The following is a 20,886-nucleotide window of genomic DNA, read 5'->3' on the forward strand; positions in this document are numbered from 1 at the left end:
TAACATAGTATTTAAATGAGTAACACATATTTTATGTGATAATAGTAGAACATAATAATCCTAAATTGGATTAAACACACAAATAACAGTAAAATCAGCTGGTTATGAGCAGGACTTCATGCTACAAGGGAAAGATGTAGGGAAGACATAAATGCTGCTCCTACCTATCTGGGGGGCACAAATACTTTCCAACCAGAAAACAAAAGATATAGCTAATCAGCTACAACCATCCCCAGAGCTGTATCTTCTTGTATACACAACTTCATGGCAGTTTCACACAGAACTAACCTCTCCAGCACATTTCACTCAAAAAATCATCTATTTTACAGCCTTAATCATTAAAGGATATTTCAGATTTAGCAATGGATGAGCCTCAACCTGTTATGCATGTCTCGTTCTAACCCTACCCATAAAAGAGGGAGAACCACATTAACAATTTCTTCTAATTTCATTTATGAATCAAAATTTGAGTCATCCCAAAGTGAGCAAAAGAAAAATAGGTGTTAGCCTATTCACCACACCTGGCTTAACTCTTTCCCCCATAAACATTTGTCGACCTCCCCTGTACCCTTAAAGATGATCTAAAATAAGTAAACATGTGGTTTAACCATCATTAGAATGCTTTCCAAGGATAACTGCACAGGCAGAGACCACCCTCACTAACTTCTGATGCACACCCATTCATTTTGTTCTATAAGTGGGTCTGAAATATAACAGAAACTGCTAAGTTCATAAAAGAACTTCAAAGATTACTAGCAGGCTTTCAAGGGGTAAAGACTGAATGTAGTTTGAACTTCAATGCAATCAAACCAAAGTAAATGAAAACCAAAAACTTTCCCAGTGGCGTGACTGAGCCATCTTGTACAGAAACCAGCCTGTATAGGTTTCCAAGAAGGAGAAGTCATTTCCTTTTTAAGTTTGGTTGGAGCCAATAATTAAGACCTGATTAGAAGCAGCAAGTACGCCCAACAACCAGTCCTAAGGTAGGATCCAGTCTAACTGCTAAACAGCTGATGAGCTGCAAAGTCAAAGAGCTGTCAGAAACAACAGAAAAGGAAACACTTAAAATAAGAATCTAACAACATTAGCAGTGTTTGTGAGTGCGCTGCTGGGTAACTGGGTGCATATATAGGCTCATAGAGTCTACTGGTATGTTTTATTGAGAGTTTCACTTGTTAACCACAGAACCTGCTGCCACATAGTGTCTGTTTCCTTTTTGTGTATTTAGACAATGCCATTTCTTCCCAATTCTGTGTTCTTGAGGTACCAGTGTGGAAGTTTTCATTCCTGTGTCTGACAATTTTTTAAGGTAACAAGGTATTCAAGACACGGGCTTCTAGTTTTTCATGGAAACACTCACACCTTACAGGCTTTGCTTACTGTTCATTTCATAGCATATTTTATCCCAAACAGTTTGTTTATTTCAGCTTCCAGTTTTATTCAGTTTGAGACAAATATAAGCAGGTTTATATCTAGACTAAGGAGTACACAAAGGAGCAGTGCGCACACACATATATATGTGTTTTATCAGTAATCAGAAGTTATCTGTAGGTGATTTAACATATCGCCCGATCCTGCTGTTACTCCTGCCTAGTCTATCCTAGAAGAAGACATTAAATGTGAAATTTGTAAATATAAATGTAACCAATGCGCCTTACAAATCAAAGAGAATTAAAATATTGAGGTATCCTGTTATGACGACCACAACTGTGATGACAAATGGTAAGGTCAAACTGTCACGTTAAATAAATGTGGCTTTCAATTAAAAGAAATCCAAGAAATGCTTGCTCACAAGAAAACCCCCTGCCTGTATGTTTCGGGTTCAGTTTGGACTCGCCAGCGGACACGCTGGGTGTCGGTCTGACTGGGACACTTACGTCATCAGAGAGAGCTCGTGTATATGCGTTTGTGTGCATGTGTGTGCGGGCCTATCTTGTCCTGAGGCAGTGACCTTAATCTGGAGCACAAGGGTGACACAGGCTCAGACCAGACAGTGACAGAAATGAATTCATGCAACAGAAAAAGCACACGCGCACACAAGTACACGCTTTACATCTGCGGCTGTACTCACTTCTGGAGCTATGTAGTCTGGAGTGCCACAGAAGGTCCTTGTGCTGACTCCTTCTGTCATGTTCTCTTTACACATGCCAAAGTCAGCAATCTTAATGTGTCCCTCAGAGTCCAGCATCACGTTGTCCAACTTCAGATCCCTGAGGAAGCAGGCGGGAATTCAAAACATACCTTCAGATGCTGACTCTTCCATTAGTGGTCGGCTTTTATGATAGGGTTATAAAAGACATTTACTACATCACAAAGGATTTTTCTGTTACTAGCTTAAAAGCAACCTAGGTATGTATACCGTGTAAACCTTTTAATACTCACCTGTAAATGATTCCTTTACAGTGCAGGAAGAAGAGACCAACAGCGATCTCTGCTGCATAGAACCTGCAATGACAACATTTACATATTTACAACTGCTTAAAACCGAGCCTTCAACCTCAGAACAAACAGTTCCAATACAGCATGTCTGTATTATTGTTGCAGCTTATGCTTTACTGTTATTACACACTAATGTGATCATAATACAAAAGGGGATAAAACCTAAAGGCTTAATGTGAATTCTCAAATACAATTTTGACTGTAACCACAGATTCATTTTACAGCCGAATCAGAAACACACAGATAAACTGATATGTCTTACACTGCCTGAGGTTCCTTGAACTTGCCCACTTGCTGGATATGGTACATAAGGTCTCCACCATTCACATACTCCATGACAAAGTACAGGCGGTCCTGTGGTCATGCAGAGAGGAAAAAGGTGAAAGAAGAGTTATGAGTGTGTGAGAAATCAAGAAAAAATAATAATAGGTTCTACGTAACTGTAGAATTTCAAAATATGTTTACATTTCTATTTGTGCTAAAACCTCAAATCAGAGAAATACAGTCTTGACGTCTTGCCTACCCCCGCTGTCTAAGTTGTTCCATCTTTCCTGCTACTCTTTCCATGACAAGGTGACCCAAATAGCCCACAACAAAGCGCTTCATGGAAAATGAAAACACTCAACACAGACATCTGTCAGGAAATATTCTCTTTGTGTTCTACTGCTGGTCCCTTACTGCCCGTGACAAGTTTGGCCTGACCCCAGTCCACATGTGTTTGATGGTCTCTTACGAACAAAACAATAACAACAGACCCATGGTGACAGCGCAGCTGAACCTTCCACCAGGTCTGACACCAAATGTCACCACTCTTGGCAAAGCAGGCTTTACCCTGGACTGTGTGTGCTGTGACCCTCACTCTACTGCAATGACAGCGCCTTCAGCAAAATGCACATTATAGCTTCTCGACCTCTCTGCGCCTCTAATATAAAAAGCCTCCTTGTTTTCACTCAGTAAAGGCTTTGACTTCAGTGGATCCGATGTTGAGAGCGTGCTGTCTTAGCAGAACATAAGCAAAACACTGTGTGGAACTCGTGCATTTAAGCTAATTATGTTTTAAAAAGACAGCTGCTGTGCAGATTTATGAAACTGGGCAAAAAATGAAGTAAATCTGTTTTTATCATTTATTTTATCTCTGGTTATTTAATGTGTAAAATAAATAACGTAATAGCAATAACAATTAGAATAAGAAGTAGTCCTTTTTTGTGATGCAGGTATGATTTTCTTTAACAGACATATCTTGAGGATCACAGAAAACTCAATCGGGCCATTTCACGATTGGTGTCACTATTTTTATTTTTATTAACCTGAATGTATTTTAGGGAAACAGTAAAATCAAATGAAACATTATCTAAGTCTAACTCAAACACTGATCAGTTTCAAGAAAATGGACATATTTAAAACATTTGGACTATTTCACAAATTTAAAACATTCACATAAAGAAAATGTTGGAGTACGGGCATCGCAGGAAAAGGTCTGCACAGCAAATGTGAAACTAGACAAAGAGGTCACAAAAGTGTAGGGGTAAGTGTGTTTTTGTTATTCTCTGTACGAGAATGGGTGTGCGAGTGTGTGTGTATGAGTGCGTATGTGGGTAGGTGTGTGTGTGTATTCATGAATATGCTATGAGTGATGCCAAGCTGTGTCTCTTCCTATTTCCTCTGCCTTGCCTGCCAGTTCAGCTCTAATCAGCTGCTATAGTTTAGCCCGGCCTCTCTCAGAAGTCTGGATGCTGGTAGACGTTCATTTGCAATTTACAGATTTAACAATGAGACATTCAGATTAAGGAAGCCATCGACTTCTTTGGCATATGGGCTATAATAGATTTGCAGAGTTTATGCAAGTTCACAACACTACTTACTGAAAACATTTTACAATTTCTTTAGATCATTACATTTACTGAGTACAAAAAAGAGATATTAAGGGTATCAAAGATAACTTTGGTACCCTTTGTAACAAAGCCTTTTGCTTATTTAAACAGAGAGAGAGCTCACCCTTTAATTGGGGTTACTTTGTTCCCCTTTCACTGTTTTTTTAATTGGACTTGTCATAAACGTCCTTTGCTGCCTTCTCCAGCACTTTATGACTAAGCTGTTTAGCTAAAAGCCGCTTGCTGAATTAATTTGACCTGACTTGACCTCGAGTGAGTTAGTCTGGTACATCCAGAAGCCTTTTACCTACCACTGTCTGGAAGCACGAGTGGAGGTATGTGAGGAAGGGCGGTTTGTCCTGCTGGGCCAGGACTCTCTTCTCCACCATGGTACATTCAACATCATCATCCTGGATTACCACATCCTTCTTCAGAATCTTTATAGCATACAGCTCCTCAGTGGTCTTCATCTCTGCTAGCATCACCTTTGCAGAGACAGAAGGTGGCCAGGTAAAAATCATTTCCATGTAGAGTACAATGCACTTTGTTCTTCCAACTTTGGATATCACGCACCTTGCCAAAACTTCCCTTCCCCAACACAGCTAGGAAATTGAAGTCGATGAGTTTGACCTGGTTCAGGCTGTTTGATGGGAGCTGGCTGGAGTGGCTGTCATCAGTCTCAGTGATCACCTTCTTAGTGGGACCAAGTTTGGCTTTCTACACTCGGAGTAGAAAAAAATAAAGTGTCTGAGGGTTAAATGGTTAAAAGAAAAGCATATAACCTAAAGCGGCTGCAATGTGCAATTCAGAAAAGACAATGATCGTGGATACCTAAAATGTTAACCTTGATAAAATGCATAAAACTTGTTTGTAAGCAAATAAAAAAAATGGCAGAACATATTCAAGCTTCTTTATCGTGGATTTTTCTCACAGAGAAGACAACACATTCACACGTTTTTGCCAATTTTTTAAATTTATGTCTACAACCACTAAAACCATTTTCATACAGATGAATATTCAATATGTGTCAATTCATTTACTAAAATAACACAAAATATCCTTAATTGATTTTTCTGTTTACCTGCTGTATAACTTCTACTTGCCATTAGCTCACTATCTGCCAAAATACACTGACTGACAGGCACAATTCAAGATTAATGAGATCAAACAAGACTGATGTGCCTTTTTGGAGCTCATATAATACAAAATGACTCGATAAACCCGATTGAGATTTGCAGTTGTCTTCTTGTCCAATTACTGTCCAATAAATTACTCTAGCTATATTAACAAATTGCTATCATTTAAACAAAGTAAAACAGTGCTGGTGGTTGTTGTCAGCATAAAGCGAGAAAGCTGAAATGTTGGATTTGAAAAAAAAAAAAAAAGACCAAAAAAATCATGCAAGCATTGTTTGTCACATCTGCTTTTGCTGTGAGAATCGGTTAATCATAAACATCATTGATTAAATTCAATAGCAAAGCTAATGCATGACACTGCTGTTCTCAACAATGATCATTTTCTATCGTTTCATTTACAGTAGTGTGCAAAAGTCTCAAGGTATCCCTCATGTTCTTTTTTTTGCTTCAGAGGAGCCTTAATTTTCTTGTGATTTTTTAAAAGTGGTCTTGGGCAATAGTTCTTCAGGCTTTCTGAGGGTCTTTCAAAGTTTTTAAAATTCTTTGGAAGAGACGTCATTCTTAAGGTTGGGAAATAGGAAGATGGTTGGAGGACAGTCTTGTTAAAACTGATGGAATTACGAATGCAGAAAGTACTGTTAGAGTTTGACTCACCATCTGGCAACAGCTTCATTTTTTAATAAAGCAATGATCCTAAACACATACAATAATGGTATACTACTAGTTATGGATTAGTCTCCCCAGAGCCCAGACCTCAGCACTACTGCAGCAGTGTGGGATCATCTTGACAGATAGCAAAACAAAAGAACATCCAACATCCAAAGAAGGGCTTTGAATGTCCGTCGAGAAGCCTGGAGAACTATTCCTGAAGGCGACTTATAGAAATTACATAAACAAAAGTTTGCACAAGAGTGTTCAGGCTGTGTTGAAGCAAAAACTGAGTCAGTGTTGCCTTTTATATTCATGTATTATCCATGTTTCAATAAATCCCTGCATCTATTTCCCATTTTTCTTGCAAAATATATAGAAATGAAGATTGACTTGAGCTTTTCACACAGTACTGTAACATATTTTAACCAGACATAGCATCCACAAAGCTAGGCATAGAATTTTTATTTTAAGTATTAAATCATTAAGATCAGTGATCAAAGTAAAACCTAAAAAAACAGCATTTAAAATCTCTACATTGACATCAGACCTTAAAACGCTCGATTTCTACGTGGCTGCTGTTGCACCGAAGGAAAGGATGCCACCACGTGGCTTCAACATTCACATGCATGTCCAGTGTAAAATATATCTCTAATTCTGACCTGTAAAAATACAAAACCATTCTCGTCTTTGCACCTCTTCATGCCAAGTCATGCTCAATCTTTCAGCAGTGCAAATGCTTCAAGACACTACAGTGCACTATGCTGAAAAATACACTACTGTGGCAGTCTGAACACTAAAAACAATCTGACGAAGCGTCCCGCTTCATATCTTTCTCTAAGCAGATCTACACAGAACACACCTCACACCGGCTTCATATTCACTCTTAGCCAAGGCAAAAATCATGCTCTCCCCAACATCCTAGTTATTACCTAAATCTTCATGCTGCACAAAGAAGTTTGTTTTCTTCTGCTACAGGAGATAAATCTTCTTTTATTTTTCCCAGTGAAGCATATGAATATACTATATACATGAAACAGGAAGACCAACTTGTGTGGGGCTGAAAGGTTTCCAGGCCATTACAATATCGTTCCTCTTAAAAAACAGGAAAACAGGAAGAACCTAGTGTTATCCCACACCATAGATACCTGATAAATTCACCCATTTATCTCTATAACATTCAAGTAAAATTCACTGAATATTAAAATACTTTCTAGCAGTGCTGAGCAGCTGCAGTTTGGTTAATGAAAGCTACCGTTGCCTGCTCTAAAACTAGGAGAGCAGTAAGAAAGCTGAGCAGACCGCACCAGATCACAGCACACCTGTAAGCTTTAGCCACAGAAACAAGCCTGGCCGGGCCAAGCAAGCAGCAGCCTTACTTCCTTCCTTCCTTTTAGACGCACCTGATCAGAGTCTTCCACAACTGCTTGGTCCTGAAACCACAGGGAAAAGGGAGCCAAAAGGTCTAACTCACTTAGTACACTTGTGTACAGGCGCACACCACAACAGCTGACTTGTATGGACAGGTAGTTGAGGGCCAATAGTGAGGCTCGTACACGCAGACAAACACAGAGAATATGAATGAAGATACAGCATTCATAATATGACACTAAATCGTGTGGTCGAGCCTTTCGATCAGCAAACTTAGTCCACGGGGCTCCAGTTAGACATGTACAAGTTCAAAATTGCAGCTTCACAGAAAGAAACCAGTGAGAAAAGTCCAAAAAATTACCTGATCTCTGTTTCTGATAAAGCAGTCACCCCAGAGGTGACTTCATGAATTAGGTTTTAAAAACAGCTTTTGATTTAACCATGGAGACTAAAAAAACATTAAGGTGAGAGGGATAAGTGCTTATACACACACACAGACACACATACAAGAGCAGGAACAATTACCCGCCATGTACTCAGGTCAATGCTGACATCTAGTGTTTGCATCTGGTTTATTTCTCTATTCATACAGTATATCAAATATGCAATATTTCCATCCATGTAGTTATGCCTTAGACTGAAGTTTATCTAGGTTTACACTGAGATGTTTGCAGGTTCAAGAAGCAGACACTTACAAACAAATGTTCAGCTGTGAGATGAGAAAAGTAACTAGCTACGGGTTATACTTCAGTTGACATCGACATAAGCACACAACATGAAGCGTACACAGACAAGACGGGTGCACAACACAAAGACGCACATGCAGACAAATGTATAGCTATGAACTGTAAGCAGTAAATCAGGATTTACTAACAATCCTTTGTCAAACTCTGAGAAAATGCGAGCCGTGAAAACGAGGAAGAGCTGTACTTTCACAAAAATGGGGAGTTACTAAATATCCATCGGGCTTATTTCATTCATTTATTAAATTATCATTTTTTGATTTGAATATTTTTTTTTACCCAAGCCAAAATGTACAAATTGTTAGTAAACTGGATCAATTTGTAGTAGCGCAGCACCACATACAAATGATCAGAGACGAGGAGAAGTGGAGGAACATGTCACCACAGCAAGACGAGACAAAAGAGGAGAAGGAGAGGAGAGAAGGGTCGAGGAGCGGAGAGGGCTACCTTTAGATTAAAATTAATTTGGCAGTCCTGAGAGCAGGGGCAAGACGTGGAGAAAGGAAGAGAGAAACTCTTGCATTAAATATGACACTGTGACATAGGGTGAAGAAGCATTTGTACAGTGTAAGTCTCACCAAGCACACAGGAGGGAGCAGGAAGCTAAGGGAAAAAAGGGAGAGAACCACAGAGGGGTTTATGAAGAGGGGAGAGAAGGGAGAGGAGTTCTCAGGCCATAAAAAAACTCTAAAAAAACATTCATTAAAGTCAAGTGGATGAAACATTACATCTACAGATGCCAGACAATTACTTCGGAGCTCCATGAGAGAGATATGATGACTGCACTGGGCTTCTCTTAAAGGCAATTTAAACGATGTGAAAAACTAGAACAATGTTGAAAATACCTGTTCCGTTTATGCACTGCACATTTGCACAGTACACTACTGTAGCTTCTGTGTGTGAGAGAAAAATCACCACATTTTTGTATCACGCACTGTGAGGAACATGCTCGCTACTGGTCTTTGTTCCTGTTATCGAGACAAACGCAACACAACTGCACTGTCACCCTCTCTGACTTCAGGCCAAATTTGTTTTCTTCACCTCTTTTCTCTCTTTTTTTTTATCATCATCACCTTTTTTCTCATTGCCTGGATGTATTTCAGAATGTATTTCTGTTACTGTGTCGTTACACAGGGCAGCTTCTCCTTTAATGTAATGAACGTGTTTTGTAAAGCTGCAAAAAGCTGAACAGGAAATGATTTTTATGGCAAAGCTTACTTTAATATGGAAAACGTGTTTCTAAGTGTTTCCATATACTTAAAAATATGCACACATATATAAAACTCCAGACAATGATCGAGCTTCATATTGAATCCAGATTAACGAGCATGAGGTTTGTTTGTTTTTTTCGGTCAGCAAAAAATTGGCTGTCAGTCCCAGACGTGACCTTTCCCAGCCCAACTTTCTATTCTTTCTCATTCTATCCACCCCCTTTATTCTCAACCATGTGTAGCAGAAAGGTCGTGGAAAGTAACCTTAAACACATCTTCCAGAGACCTGGGCTTTCATTGCACACTGTGACACAGAATACCAGGTGAAATAATTCACTCCAAGAAGGCCAGACGCACAAGGGTTCGGACAAAAAGAGCTTATTTATTCACTCTATATTACTAAAGCTGATCCCCCTTTCTGTTTGGTTCTGGCTGGAATGTAATAACAACAATTATCCACAAACACGCAAAAAGTGTAAAGTAGAAGTGAAGCCTCAGAATTCAAAGAGGGCACGCCGAGGAGCTCTGTGAAAGCTGCAGCTGCCACACGGTTATCTGCAGTCCAGGAGAGCATGTGACAGTTCGATAATTCTGCTGGACAGGGTGGCAGGATCAGATCGATCCACCTCAGTCTGAAGCGTGTAATAAATGCTTCTGTCTTTGTGCCATGCAGTTTGAAGATACTGCAAAAGAAAAGATCGCGCAGCTTTGATTATGTTAATACAATCCTCACCTCAAATTTCTGCCTCAGTTCCTCATTACCATCATCCTCCTCTGAGATGGGAACATTGTAGTACTCCCCCTCCTCCTGGCACAATAACTTATACCTGAGAGGAGAGACATGACATGACAGGAAGTGAGGGGAAGAAACAAAGACAAAGAAGATGGTCGTAAAGAGAAACACGGACAGAAATGTTGTGAGATTAAAAAAACTGGCAATTTCTTTTATCTGCCTTCCCCTCCTTCTGTTACCTTTCTACTCTTTCAGTGACTTGATCTACTTGGCGTGGATATAGCTGGTAATAAACCAACAGTCTTAACAATTATCAGTTAAAGGTAATAAAGAAATGTCAAGCTTATCCAAGCATTCTGTTTACATCCGAGGATGTTGTGTTTGTTAAAACCTGGATGAAAGCTGTGATATTAAGCATTTACTTGGTACCAAGGAGCAACTGATGTGAGCTTAAACTACTGATATTTACTACTTAAGATTAACAGTGTAAATACAAACAGTAACATAAAAGTTATTAATATGTCAATATCTTTTGTTACATCAATAAATACTCTGTCATTCTAAACTATAAATACAGATCAACAGTAACTGGGCATTCAAGAGTCAGCATTACCATCCACAGACTGGAGCCTTCATGAGCTCTGACACGCCAAAGGAAAGGGCTCCCATGAAGTCATTCCTCGTGGTCCGATCCCAGTCCCACACTTCTACCGATAGTCTGCGGTCTTTATCTGTATTCCTCAGCTTGCTGTACAGCACATTATGGTTAATAAAAAATAACACATTTGCTTACAAAGTCGTTCTTAATACTAGTACTTTAAACATTAAATACATTTAGCTTTTTTCCCCCCTTATCCTCTGTTAATTTATAATCTGTGCCATACTACAGCCTAGAGTGGGCCAGAGGCTGAAGATGGACCAGTGTACTCACAAAGTGAACGTCTCGTTCCATTTGGGGTTGAGGCTGGAGCGGATCGTTTTGGTCTTCTGCTTGGTCTCACTTTTGGGATCTGGTACGATCTTGAGCTTCACATATGGATCAGACAGGCCATTGGGGTCCATGGGAATGAGGTTTCTGGCTTCAGTCACTGAAAACGATGAAGGATACAAACAGAAGATTGACACATCTGTCCATCCATCCGTCTTATGTGTCAGTGTGTGAATGTGTGTGTGAATGGGTGGATGACTGAATGTGTAAAGCGCTTTGGGGTCCTTAGGGACTAGTAAAGCGCTATACAAATACAGGCCATTTACCATTTATTCCACTTATTCAGGGTTGCAGGGGGACAGGAGCCTATCCCAGCTTTCACAGGGCATTAGGTGGAATACAGCCCTCTAGTGTGGGGTTAACACAAAGACACAGATAGCCAGTTACACCTACAGCCAGTTTAGAATCACCGATTAACCTAACCCCATGCAAGTACAGAAAGGTCCCAGCTGGTTGATGGATTTGAACCCAGGACCTTTATCATGTGAGGCTAACAGTGCTAACCACTGCACAGTACTGGCGTATCACTTTTTTTAAAGACCAAATAAAATATATAAATAAAACCTATATAAGTTTAGCATAAGTGCAACCTAGTATCCATCCAATATTCATTAATATTTCCTTTCATATGTAGCTTGATAACAACAGTACAAACTGCCCTGAGCATAAGGAACAGTTGCTCTCATTTAATCAACAGGTGAACACCTGCAGGTCAAGATCAACCAGCGAGGCGCAGCCTGTGAGGATTATTTATGGATCCGAGCCATAATGGGAGCAAATGCAGGAAGTGTTATGAGAACGGTGATTCTAATTTGTGCACTGTGTCATGCTTAAGTGGGCGAAGGTTCTCTTCTCTCCCTTCTGTATTTAGCTGTTCGGTAAACAAGGGCACACCAGAGACGTTAGTACTCCATTAGCTTTGAGCATTGGAGCACTGCCAGATCTGGGCTGCAGTACAGTGCACACACAGACTCACATGCTCACATAAATATACACCTCCCTGCACACAATCAGATGTACACAGAGTATGTTTATCGACACATAATGTATCTAGCGTCCCCGCAGAGATAGGGATGGATGCCTGCCTGCTTTACCCTGGAGATCGGAGCTGTCTCCCCATGTGGCCCTGTCAGTCACACTGCAACCGTGGGCTGACAAAGCTAAATGATCTTTGACCTGGAAAAGAAGGCGCTAAGCCAGTGTGTTAAGAATGCAAGACAGAACTGCTAAACCCGGTGTTTTAACTCTGAATGTTATACAGATTGGCAGGATTAGGAGGGATAAATTAATAAAATCAATAAGGGATTGACACTGTTGGGTTAGTATAGCAGCTGTTGCAAACGTCGAGATGCTCCAAGAAGAGGGTAAAAACACAGCCCAATTTTCCACTGGACTTTTACAGAATAAACCACATTGTGCACAATCACAACAGACTCAAAAGGATCTTTGAAAAGAGTATATAACACTTCAATGATGGTGTATTGTATTCTCAGCACCTGTGGTGAAGGATTTGTGCGTCGAGTGATGATAATGGGGTGTGAAGTTTGATGAGTGATGAGCAAGCTGCTGTAGAACATGCTGGGAGATAGAGCACACTTCACAAGAGCGTCAGACGTTTCCAGGAGAAACTTGAGGTGTGGGAAGATATTGAGCGATCCTAAACCGGTAACCTTCGGCTTCCTCAGAAATCCAGTCAAGATGTGTTGAATAAGTATCTTCAAAGAACATCTTTGCTATTGAGTGCATCTAATATAGATGCACTCTGCAGTAGAATTGCAGTCTGTAGGTAAACCTCTATTTCAATTTCTTTTCATTTCTTGAACAGAAGAAAATGCAATGGAAATGAATACATCTCTTCTCCCTCCTGACATAATAGCTGGTGGGCACTGTAGCCCTAAAAGAGCAGCAGCTCTAAGTGCTATAAAAATGGTTGTAGTCTCAGACCTGAATTCACATGGGCTATTTTTACAATGACAAAAACAGAATAGAAGAAAAGTGCTAGTGTAACTCTATAAGACCGATTTAAGTGCTGTGCGAACCTACAATTGTAGTCCAGTGAATGGTTATGCACTGATTGCACATCTAATATTCAAGTGAAGTTGAATTTAATATCTGCTGCAAGCTGAACTTCTACACCAGACTTTTTTTCAATCCTTAGACGGTAAAGGTCATGTTTTGAATATTTCATATTCTGGCCTTATGTATGCCAAGACCTGGGACCAAAAGACATTCTGTAAAGCATATAAAAGGGACACTTCTTGGTGTCTTATGCTTGTGAGCTTGAATAGTTTGGTAATTTGGTTGAAATATAAATCATTGTGTTAGCTACTCTTCTGATCAGGCATAGATGTTTTTATGCTAACCACAAATTTCAACCAAGAAATTTAACTAACAAAGTGGGGGGGGGGGGGGGGGGGGGGATATTTAATATTTGTATATGTGAGAAACTGTGTGTCTGAATTTTAGCTCTGATTTGTCCACAACATTATAGGTTTACACACTACTTATACGAACAAGTACCTGAAGTGTCCCCGACAGCCATCGCAAAACTGTACTTCCAGTCCTGACCAGTAGGGGGCATTCTAGACTGTCTAATTGAGCTTTGCAGGCACAGAGCTCAAACACACACACACAACTGTGTGCCACAAAACAAACCAGATATGTGAGCAGTCTTAATTTCTGAGTGAGGTTTTTGCTGAGTTGTAGAAATCTGTTAGTTAAAGGGAAACTACATTTGAAATGAAATATCAAATATATAAACACCTTTGTTTTTTTACACCCCTGGATGGGCCTCCATCTGTAAAATGTTGCATTTTATATAATCTTATCATGATTTTGCATCTTCTAGTTGTCTCTTTTCTCATACGATGAGTGCACCTTCTGTTTTCTCTGCCTCAGCTGGATTTCATTATTGATTTTCTCAGTCGCACTGTTAGAAAACTTGCTGCACACTAAACGCTAGACGACTACTTATGAAACAGACTCGACCTACTTGGGCCAAATAGCTGTGATAGTTTTTGTTGTTGTTGTGTAAGTCCAAGTGAGCTGAAAACTGCATCCGTGTGCAAATATGCATGTTTCCTTTCAAAAACCACTTCTGTCCATTTCTGTTCTACAGACCGTAACAAAACCAAGAGCGCAAAAACCAGATAAGAAAAACCAAACAAGCAACAACTGATGTGATGAAATACAGAGCCATATGTTCAAATGGTGTGGAGGGAGTGTGCACATGCTGAGAGGAGGGAGTTGAGGCAGGACAACGACAAACACACTGGGAATACCAATGACATGACTCCTGGGAGTCTAGCAGCACAAATCCCGGAGCAACAAAGTTCAGCTGTTTTCCGAGGTCCGGAGAGACACTGAAGGAAGGAGAGAGTCTGTGTGTGCATTTATGCATTAATAGGACCGAAGCAAGCTGCACAAGATGATTTAAAGCAACGGTTTCCCTGCAATCAGGAAAACCTCCTCCAGAGCTTCAACCAAATTTCCATTCATGACTGTTTGTCAGCAACTGTTTGTTTCAGAAAAACGAAGCTTTGGGTTAAGAAGTCAGAACAACTAAACTTACAATGCAAACAATTTAAAAAAAAAGGACTATTTTTTTTTAGTTATATACATTCAACATTACGTTATCCATGGCTTCAGTTCTGCCCATTTTTTAAAATATCCATATAAGGCACTATTAAGACTTTTGCCTACTCTGGATGCACTGGATGCAATTACTGTTAGTGTATGCTGCAATATTAGCGAAAAAGGAAACGTGAGATCAATAGAAACACAGACAAAAGTCGCCACTGAGTTTGGTTTCTTAGCCTGCTGACTTTCCATGCTTGTAAACAAAACTTTTGACTCTAATTAGATTCTTTCCCTATCGCAAGGATTCAAAGACAGACAGCAAACAGCAGGGAAGTGAAGACAGACCGCTGCAAACTGTAAACAGCTGCTTCTACTTGCCTCTTCTTGCTGATTTTGAGTGATTACTGTAAATGCTCTGATTACAGTATTGAAATAAATAACGCTTTGTTTGTGATGACAGTTTACTCTAGTTTAGCTTAGCTTTAATCTGGCACAACGGTGTTGGCCCAAATTTGATTTTTGATCTGTTCGGTTGCCGTGTTTTTTTTTAATCCCCCAGAACCGCTGGAACAGCACTACCTCCACGATCTACAAAGCTATGATTCACAAATAAAGAGCGTTTTATAAGAGAGTGTGCATGGATATGACAACAACCCAATATTATGCTGTGGTAAGCCACAGTCTTTCAAGTCTTTATTTACTTTGCGAAGCCATCTACAGAGACGCACAGAGCCTCGTCTTCGGCTGAAGCAGGATGACCCGACTTTAAAAATTAGGCCAGCCATGTTTGTTCTTCACCTCCTTGTGTAAACACTGTGTGCAAACCCTCCCTGAGCAAATGTGCCTTAAGTGTGTCTAACTCTGTACCTTGAAAGCCCGGTATTTACAAAGTGGCCTGAAAAAAATGTAATGTAATCTTGCACAAGCAGGCCACATAAATTTGAATGCCTGTGCTTGTTACTACTTTGATGAGTGAGGATATTATCTCAGCGAATGCAATGCATTTATTAAAACTTGAAAACATAATGGGCGCTAAAAGAGCTGTGAAGTTTGTTTCAAACGATAATATATTCATCGTACTGTTCAGATTGTGCATATCTTCATTACAAGGACATAGTTGTACAGCCAAAGAGCTCACTGCACAATCTTCAGGCAGGAGACACTGCTGGCCCAGTGGCCAACACCCTGCAGTGGAAAAACGCTGGCAACGCTAGCATCACAAGTGCTGTCAGCTGCTCCATCTTAGCTCTGATTCACTGGGAAAGTTTAATAGCGGGATTTTAAAGTAAATTTTCTCTTGGCAAGAACTCGTTGGGTTTTCTGCAGAATGACTCAGACACTACAAAGAAATGGAAATTACTCGGAGAAAATGCTGCAGAGTGGATGCAGCTTGTCGTTGGGCAGTTCTGGCGTAACCTCCGCCAGAACTCAGACAGAGCTTTGATCCGACCCTAACTGTGCCTTCCAGCAAGGCCTCTTTGGATTCAGAGAGTAAAGTCTTGTGTTTAATCATTTCAAATGAACAGGTGAAGATGAACACTTTAACCAGAATGGACTTTTATTTTGACATTTTACTAATTAATTGAGTTTGATCACTGGGAAAAAAAGGTAAGAAAGGGGATGTACTACAAAACTGATGGAACACTGTGCAGAATATATTGGCAAACGAATATCCAAAATGTGACAGGAAAACTTTTAGAAACCATCAGTGTGCACAAAACTGCAGAGTGACTATTACTATAAGCTATCACTAATACACATACACCGGGTCACTTCATGTCTCCTTGGCAACTTGACCATGAACCCAGAAACTACATACATGCTTAAATAATTTGTATTTTCCTTTATGGTTGAAGGGCCAATGAATTTTAGCAGTACTGTCAGGATCTCATTTGAACCTCACGCTGTCTATTTTTGGCAAGCATTATCAGGATTGAGAAAACCACAAAAGCAGCAACAGGAAAAGAAAAGTGCAAAAGCAACTGCAGCTCCATCAGCTAGAAGACGTTAACAACATCGAGGGTGAATTTTTTTTTCTCGATTACTGTAAAGTGTAACTACACCTCCAAGGTTCAACAGTCAAATCTGGCTTCACTGATCCACCCACATCTATAGCCTCCGCTGCCAATCTGACCTACACACACCTACAATGCACCTACATGTAAACTCCTACAGCAGGTATAATGTAACAACTAGCAGAGGCACATTCGAAGAAAGGAGACACAAAAGTCTAATGGGAAAGTTAAAGCAAAGATAAAAGGAAGGTGAGAGGGGTGGTGAATGATGCTAGTTTGAAGAATTGGGTAAGTCAACATGGGAACCAAACTGAAATGTAATAATTACCCAGAGTTAAGCTTGTGCCGTCTCTGTAGAGTAAATATCTGGTTTTATATTTGAAAGACTAAGAATGTCTAATGTACTGTTGCTCATTACTGGCATTCTTTTCTTAAATCTACTGACTAACTGACTCCTACAAGACCAAAACTAAGGACACACCTGTTTGAATGCAATTTGTATTATTAATTTAATGTTTCCAGGGATGTAATCAGTAATCAAGTTACTCATATGTGATTCATAACTATCAGGTTATGAGACAGTCGGCCTCTGCAGAACATCCTCCTACAGTCTGTCTGGAGTCTCCTCTCAGTGTCAGCTGTTTACTGCAGTGTGAGCAGTGTTTTGAACAATGTATGGGCTGCATTATGTATACATATATATGTATTATGTGTATCAGTAGAAAACTAACAGGAGAAGATTAGGAGCAATCCTCAAACAAAACGCCAACTAGTAGGAGTATCTTAAAGTCTGGCAAAAGTATGAAGGGAATCCCTGTGAGTTTCAGTATTTATATACTGCTTAGATTGATAGATGTAATGATAAGAGTGAAGCCAATTTTTAGTCACTGACTGAGTTATTATGATCGCAGCGGGTAAAAGTACATATTGTTGAAGGATGAAATGAGGTTAAGCGTCCCCAAGTGATACTTCAGAGTCAATTTGCTAAGCCTGAACCGAGTTTGACCCCATTCATTTGTTACATTCGCGCACAGTAAACAAGCAGAAAAATGAACGTACGGCAAAGGGCTCTCTACCAAAAGACTTCTCCAACTCTGGAAAAATTTGCAGAGAATCAATGAACAATAAGGTTGCTGAAAATTAAAAAACAGGAGGGTTGTTGTTGTCTCAGAGCCAACTAACAGAGGAGAGCTATGTGCAGGGATAAGAGGCAGAAAACAAGGTTAGTGGGTTATCTCTGTCCTTCACCAGAAAAACAGATCTCGTTTTGTCTTCCTCACCATATCCCTTTCTCTATTTTGCTCCAACTGACAAAACACACTCTAACAGCTCATGCATGTTTCTGCAAACTGCACAAACACCTCTCGCTGGTATGAAATGACTCATTTTATTCTTCTTATTATTCATATTGTTATTATTACTCAGGTTTATGTGTGACTTCATTGATCTGCTTAAAGCGCAGCTGCTTCTCTTGGCATCTATGCCACTTCCTGTTGAACATTTTGGCTCTGGCCAGTTGGGGAATTTCAAGGAAATTGGAGAAACTCTTGAATCACAGCACACTGTGTAAGAACTCTAACACTAATCATTATCCACTCACAGGAAATCAAGTTTTCCTTCACCACTTAAAGGCACCATCGCGCACTACTAATTCTGCCCATTCCAACTCTAGTCATGTTTTACATGTGAGAGCAGTTTTAACCAAGCTGCTGATTTGTGGGGCAAATGTATATGAAAAAGCAAAAACTGTGAACACACACAGCTGCATCTATTTTAAAAAAGGCCTCTAACCAAATACCCTCATTTGAATCAAGGGATCTAGGGAAATATGTTGTTTATATTAAGAACAATAGAACGAGTCTGACCCCCTCCCAATTACAGGAAAAAGAAAAAGAGAGAAAAAAGTGTAACAAAAAAGGTATTTTTGCACTTTCAAGCAGCTCGTACCTCACATATATCTAATAAATCTTTAAAATTTCTGTCAGACATCAGGTGACTATGGATTTCTGATTTAAAAGTTTGTATGTAAGTTTGTTATGTACTCAACTTCTATCTATAAGATGTACTTTCCAAAATCTTTACAACCTTTTTTTTTTACATTTAACAACAATGTAGGGAATTTGTTTTATGAAGCTTTCAGAAGATTTACCTACTACCTACACACCAGTCTGTAAACACTCATATTTCTGTGTGGAATGATGCATGTGAAAATGATGTGGACTTTATTGTTCCCAGCTGTCTGCTACACCTTCTCTGTAAACTTTTTGACTGGCTGTAACAGGACTCTGTTTGGCAGGCTGTCTGCGGGGCATCTACAGCAGCTAATGTAATCAGCAATGCAATCTGGCTTGAGTGGGCTGCAGGCTGGTACAGCAGTTCTACAGAAATACACCTACACGCAAACACACATGCACACACTAACGCTAACCAGAGATCACATGCAAATTTGAACTCACCGAGTCCACATCAGGAATTTGATCGTATGTGCCTCAGAAGGCCGAGAGTCAAATGAAATGCAGCTAGAGGTGATAATCGTGGTTTCCTGTTCCCGATGTAGACACATGCACACTCGTGAGCTCTTAAACGCATGTAAGCTTAAAATTAGCAGGCGTTTTCACACACAGTGCATATAGTATGTGTGAAAATGTGCGAAACAATCCACCTTTTATTATCTTGAGATACGCTGGCAGTGCAGATTTCAACAAAAATGAAAGAAATACTGGACTAAAATGCTTCTGAAGGAGCTGCGGCCAAAAATGCCAGCAGGGTATTATTATTATTTCTTGAATTTGGCAACCAGATGAGACTGAATGTGCAAAAGCGAGGAGGAGAGCGAGAAGCATAAGAAGCAGAGCGATCTTGAATGAATAAACCTAATCTTGGTTATTCATGGGTATAGCTGTACTTTATGTTTTATGTCACACTTGAACTCTGTTGAAACATTTAAGAATTTGCATCCAAATGATTAATTACAGTCCTAAAACCCCAACGCTTAACCCAGCAGGTAAGTGTATTACTACTATAAACTGCAATAATTCCACTAATAGTGCCAAAGGTCAGAGCCAGGTATTTGCATTATCTTGCATGAAATTAGTCCACATCAATCATAATCATTGATTTATGTACCAATAAATGACCATCTGTTCCTTTTTCCTTTTTCTATTTTTCGCTAAGGAAAGCAAAACAAAAAAATGAGTACAATTGTGCTTAGATAACACTTAGATAAGCACAGAAATGATATAACCGTCCAATTAATTTTGTTCCTCACTCAAAACATATTCCCTAACATTTGCACCATTTCCCTTCCAACCCTGACCCTGTTTCTTCTAGTGTTAATTTGATAAGTGAATGTCAGTGAAGTTCAGCAGGGACTTGTAATGCACTGACCCCTTTTAGCCAGTTAATTCAGTGATTATGTGTGGCTGCTGTCAACTCCCTGCCATCACTATTGTTCTAGCTAATGTGCTAATGCATCATTTCAGCCAGGGGATTTACAGCATGCCTTGAAATACAACACAAAATGGGTTCCTACATAACATACACACTGCTGGGTTCTTCTTTTTTCATTATAAACTGCACAGTTGGGCAACTGTTCACTGTCTACAGTCCACTATTTTTATAACCTTTTACATAAAGAGCTGAAAATCAATATTAACCATTCCTTTGCTGTTTTATATTTTTGCACAGAATGGTATAAAAACCTATTTTTTGCTCCCCTTTATTCTTCTACATTTAGCATCATTATTATTAAGCTGGTACAAACTGTCCCTGTTGATAACAGAGTTTTGTTCAGTAATGCACAATTAGGACCACACATCCCAGAACAGCTGCATACTGAACACTGAAGAATCTGCACCGATGGCAGCATCTAACACCATCTAACAGTGTTCATTTTGTGCCACATTTAGTTGTGAATGTAACAGCAAATACATTTGACAGATTACGTATGAAATTATCTCAGCTTAACTACAGCAGCTGGTCAGACATTATTTGCTCTGAAAGGATTATTTTATGCTGTCTGCAAATACAACAATTGAAAACTGAAATGATTTGTTATTTATAAACGAAAACACTTCATCTTGTTGTATGCTGTTTATATTTGGAAATTGGCTAGCCCAGTCATGCAAAAGACAAATAAACACATAAATTATA

The 20,886-nt window shown here is 39.6% G+C and overlaps 1 protein-coding gene across 3 annotated transcripts in view; it reads right to left on the minus strand.

The window, feature by feature from the left end:
• prkcaa (protein kinase C, alpha, a) overlaps positions 1-20,886 on the minus strand; it is a 133,617-nt gene that overhangs the window by 30,729 nt on the left and 82,002 nt on the right. Inside the window, exons 6-14 of one of the 3 annotated variants that reach the window (XM_084930877.1) lie at positions 11,084-11,240; positions 10,766-10,900; positions 10,153-10,246; positions 7,498-7,527; positions 4,884-5,027; positions 4,622-4,795; positions 2,702-2,793; positions 2,383-2,445; positions 2,072-2,210 (exon numbers count right to left, since the gene is read on the minus strand). In XM_084930877.1, the coding sequence (XP_084787003.1) occupies positions 2,072-2,210; positions 2,383-2,445; positions 2,702-2,793; positions 4,622-4,795; positions 4,884-5,027; positions 7,498-7,527; positions 10,153-10,246; positions 10,766-10,900; positions 11,084-11,240 (1,028 nt within the window). Of the gene's footprint in view, positions 1-2,071; positions 2,211-2,382; positions 2,446-2,701; positions 2,794-4,621; positions 4,796-4,883; positions 5,028-7,497; positions 7,528-8,655; positions 8,683-10,152; positions 10,247-10,765; positions 10,901-11,083; positions 11,241-20,886 lie in introns of all 3 variants that reach the window. The other 2 variants (XM_084930875.1, XM_084930876.1) reach the window with 2 other exon arrangements.

Source organism: Perissodus microlepis, chromosome 6 (genome assembly GCF_051167445.1).
Source record: "Perissodus microlepis isolate ML-2025 ecotype Zambia chromosome 6, ASM5116744v1, whole genome shotgun sequence".
Classification (NCBI taxonomy): Eukaryota; Metazoa; Chordata; class Actinopteri; order Cichliformes; family Cichlidae; genus Perissodus; species Perissodus microlepis.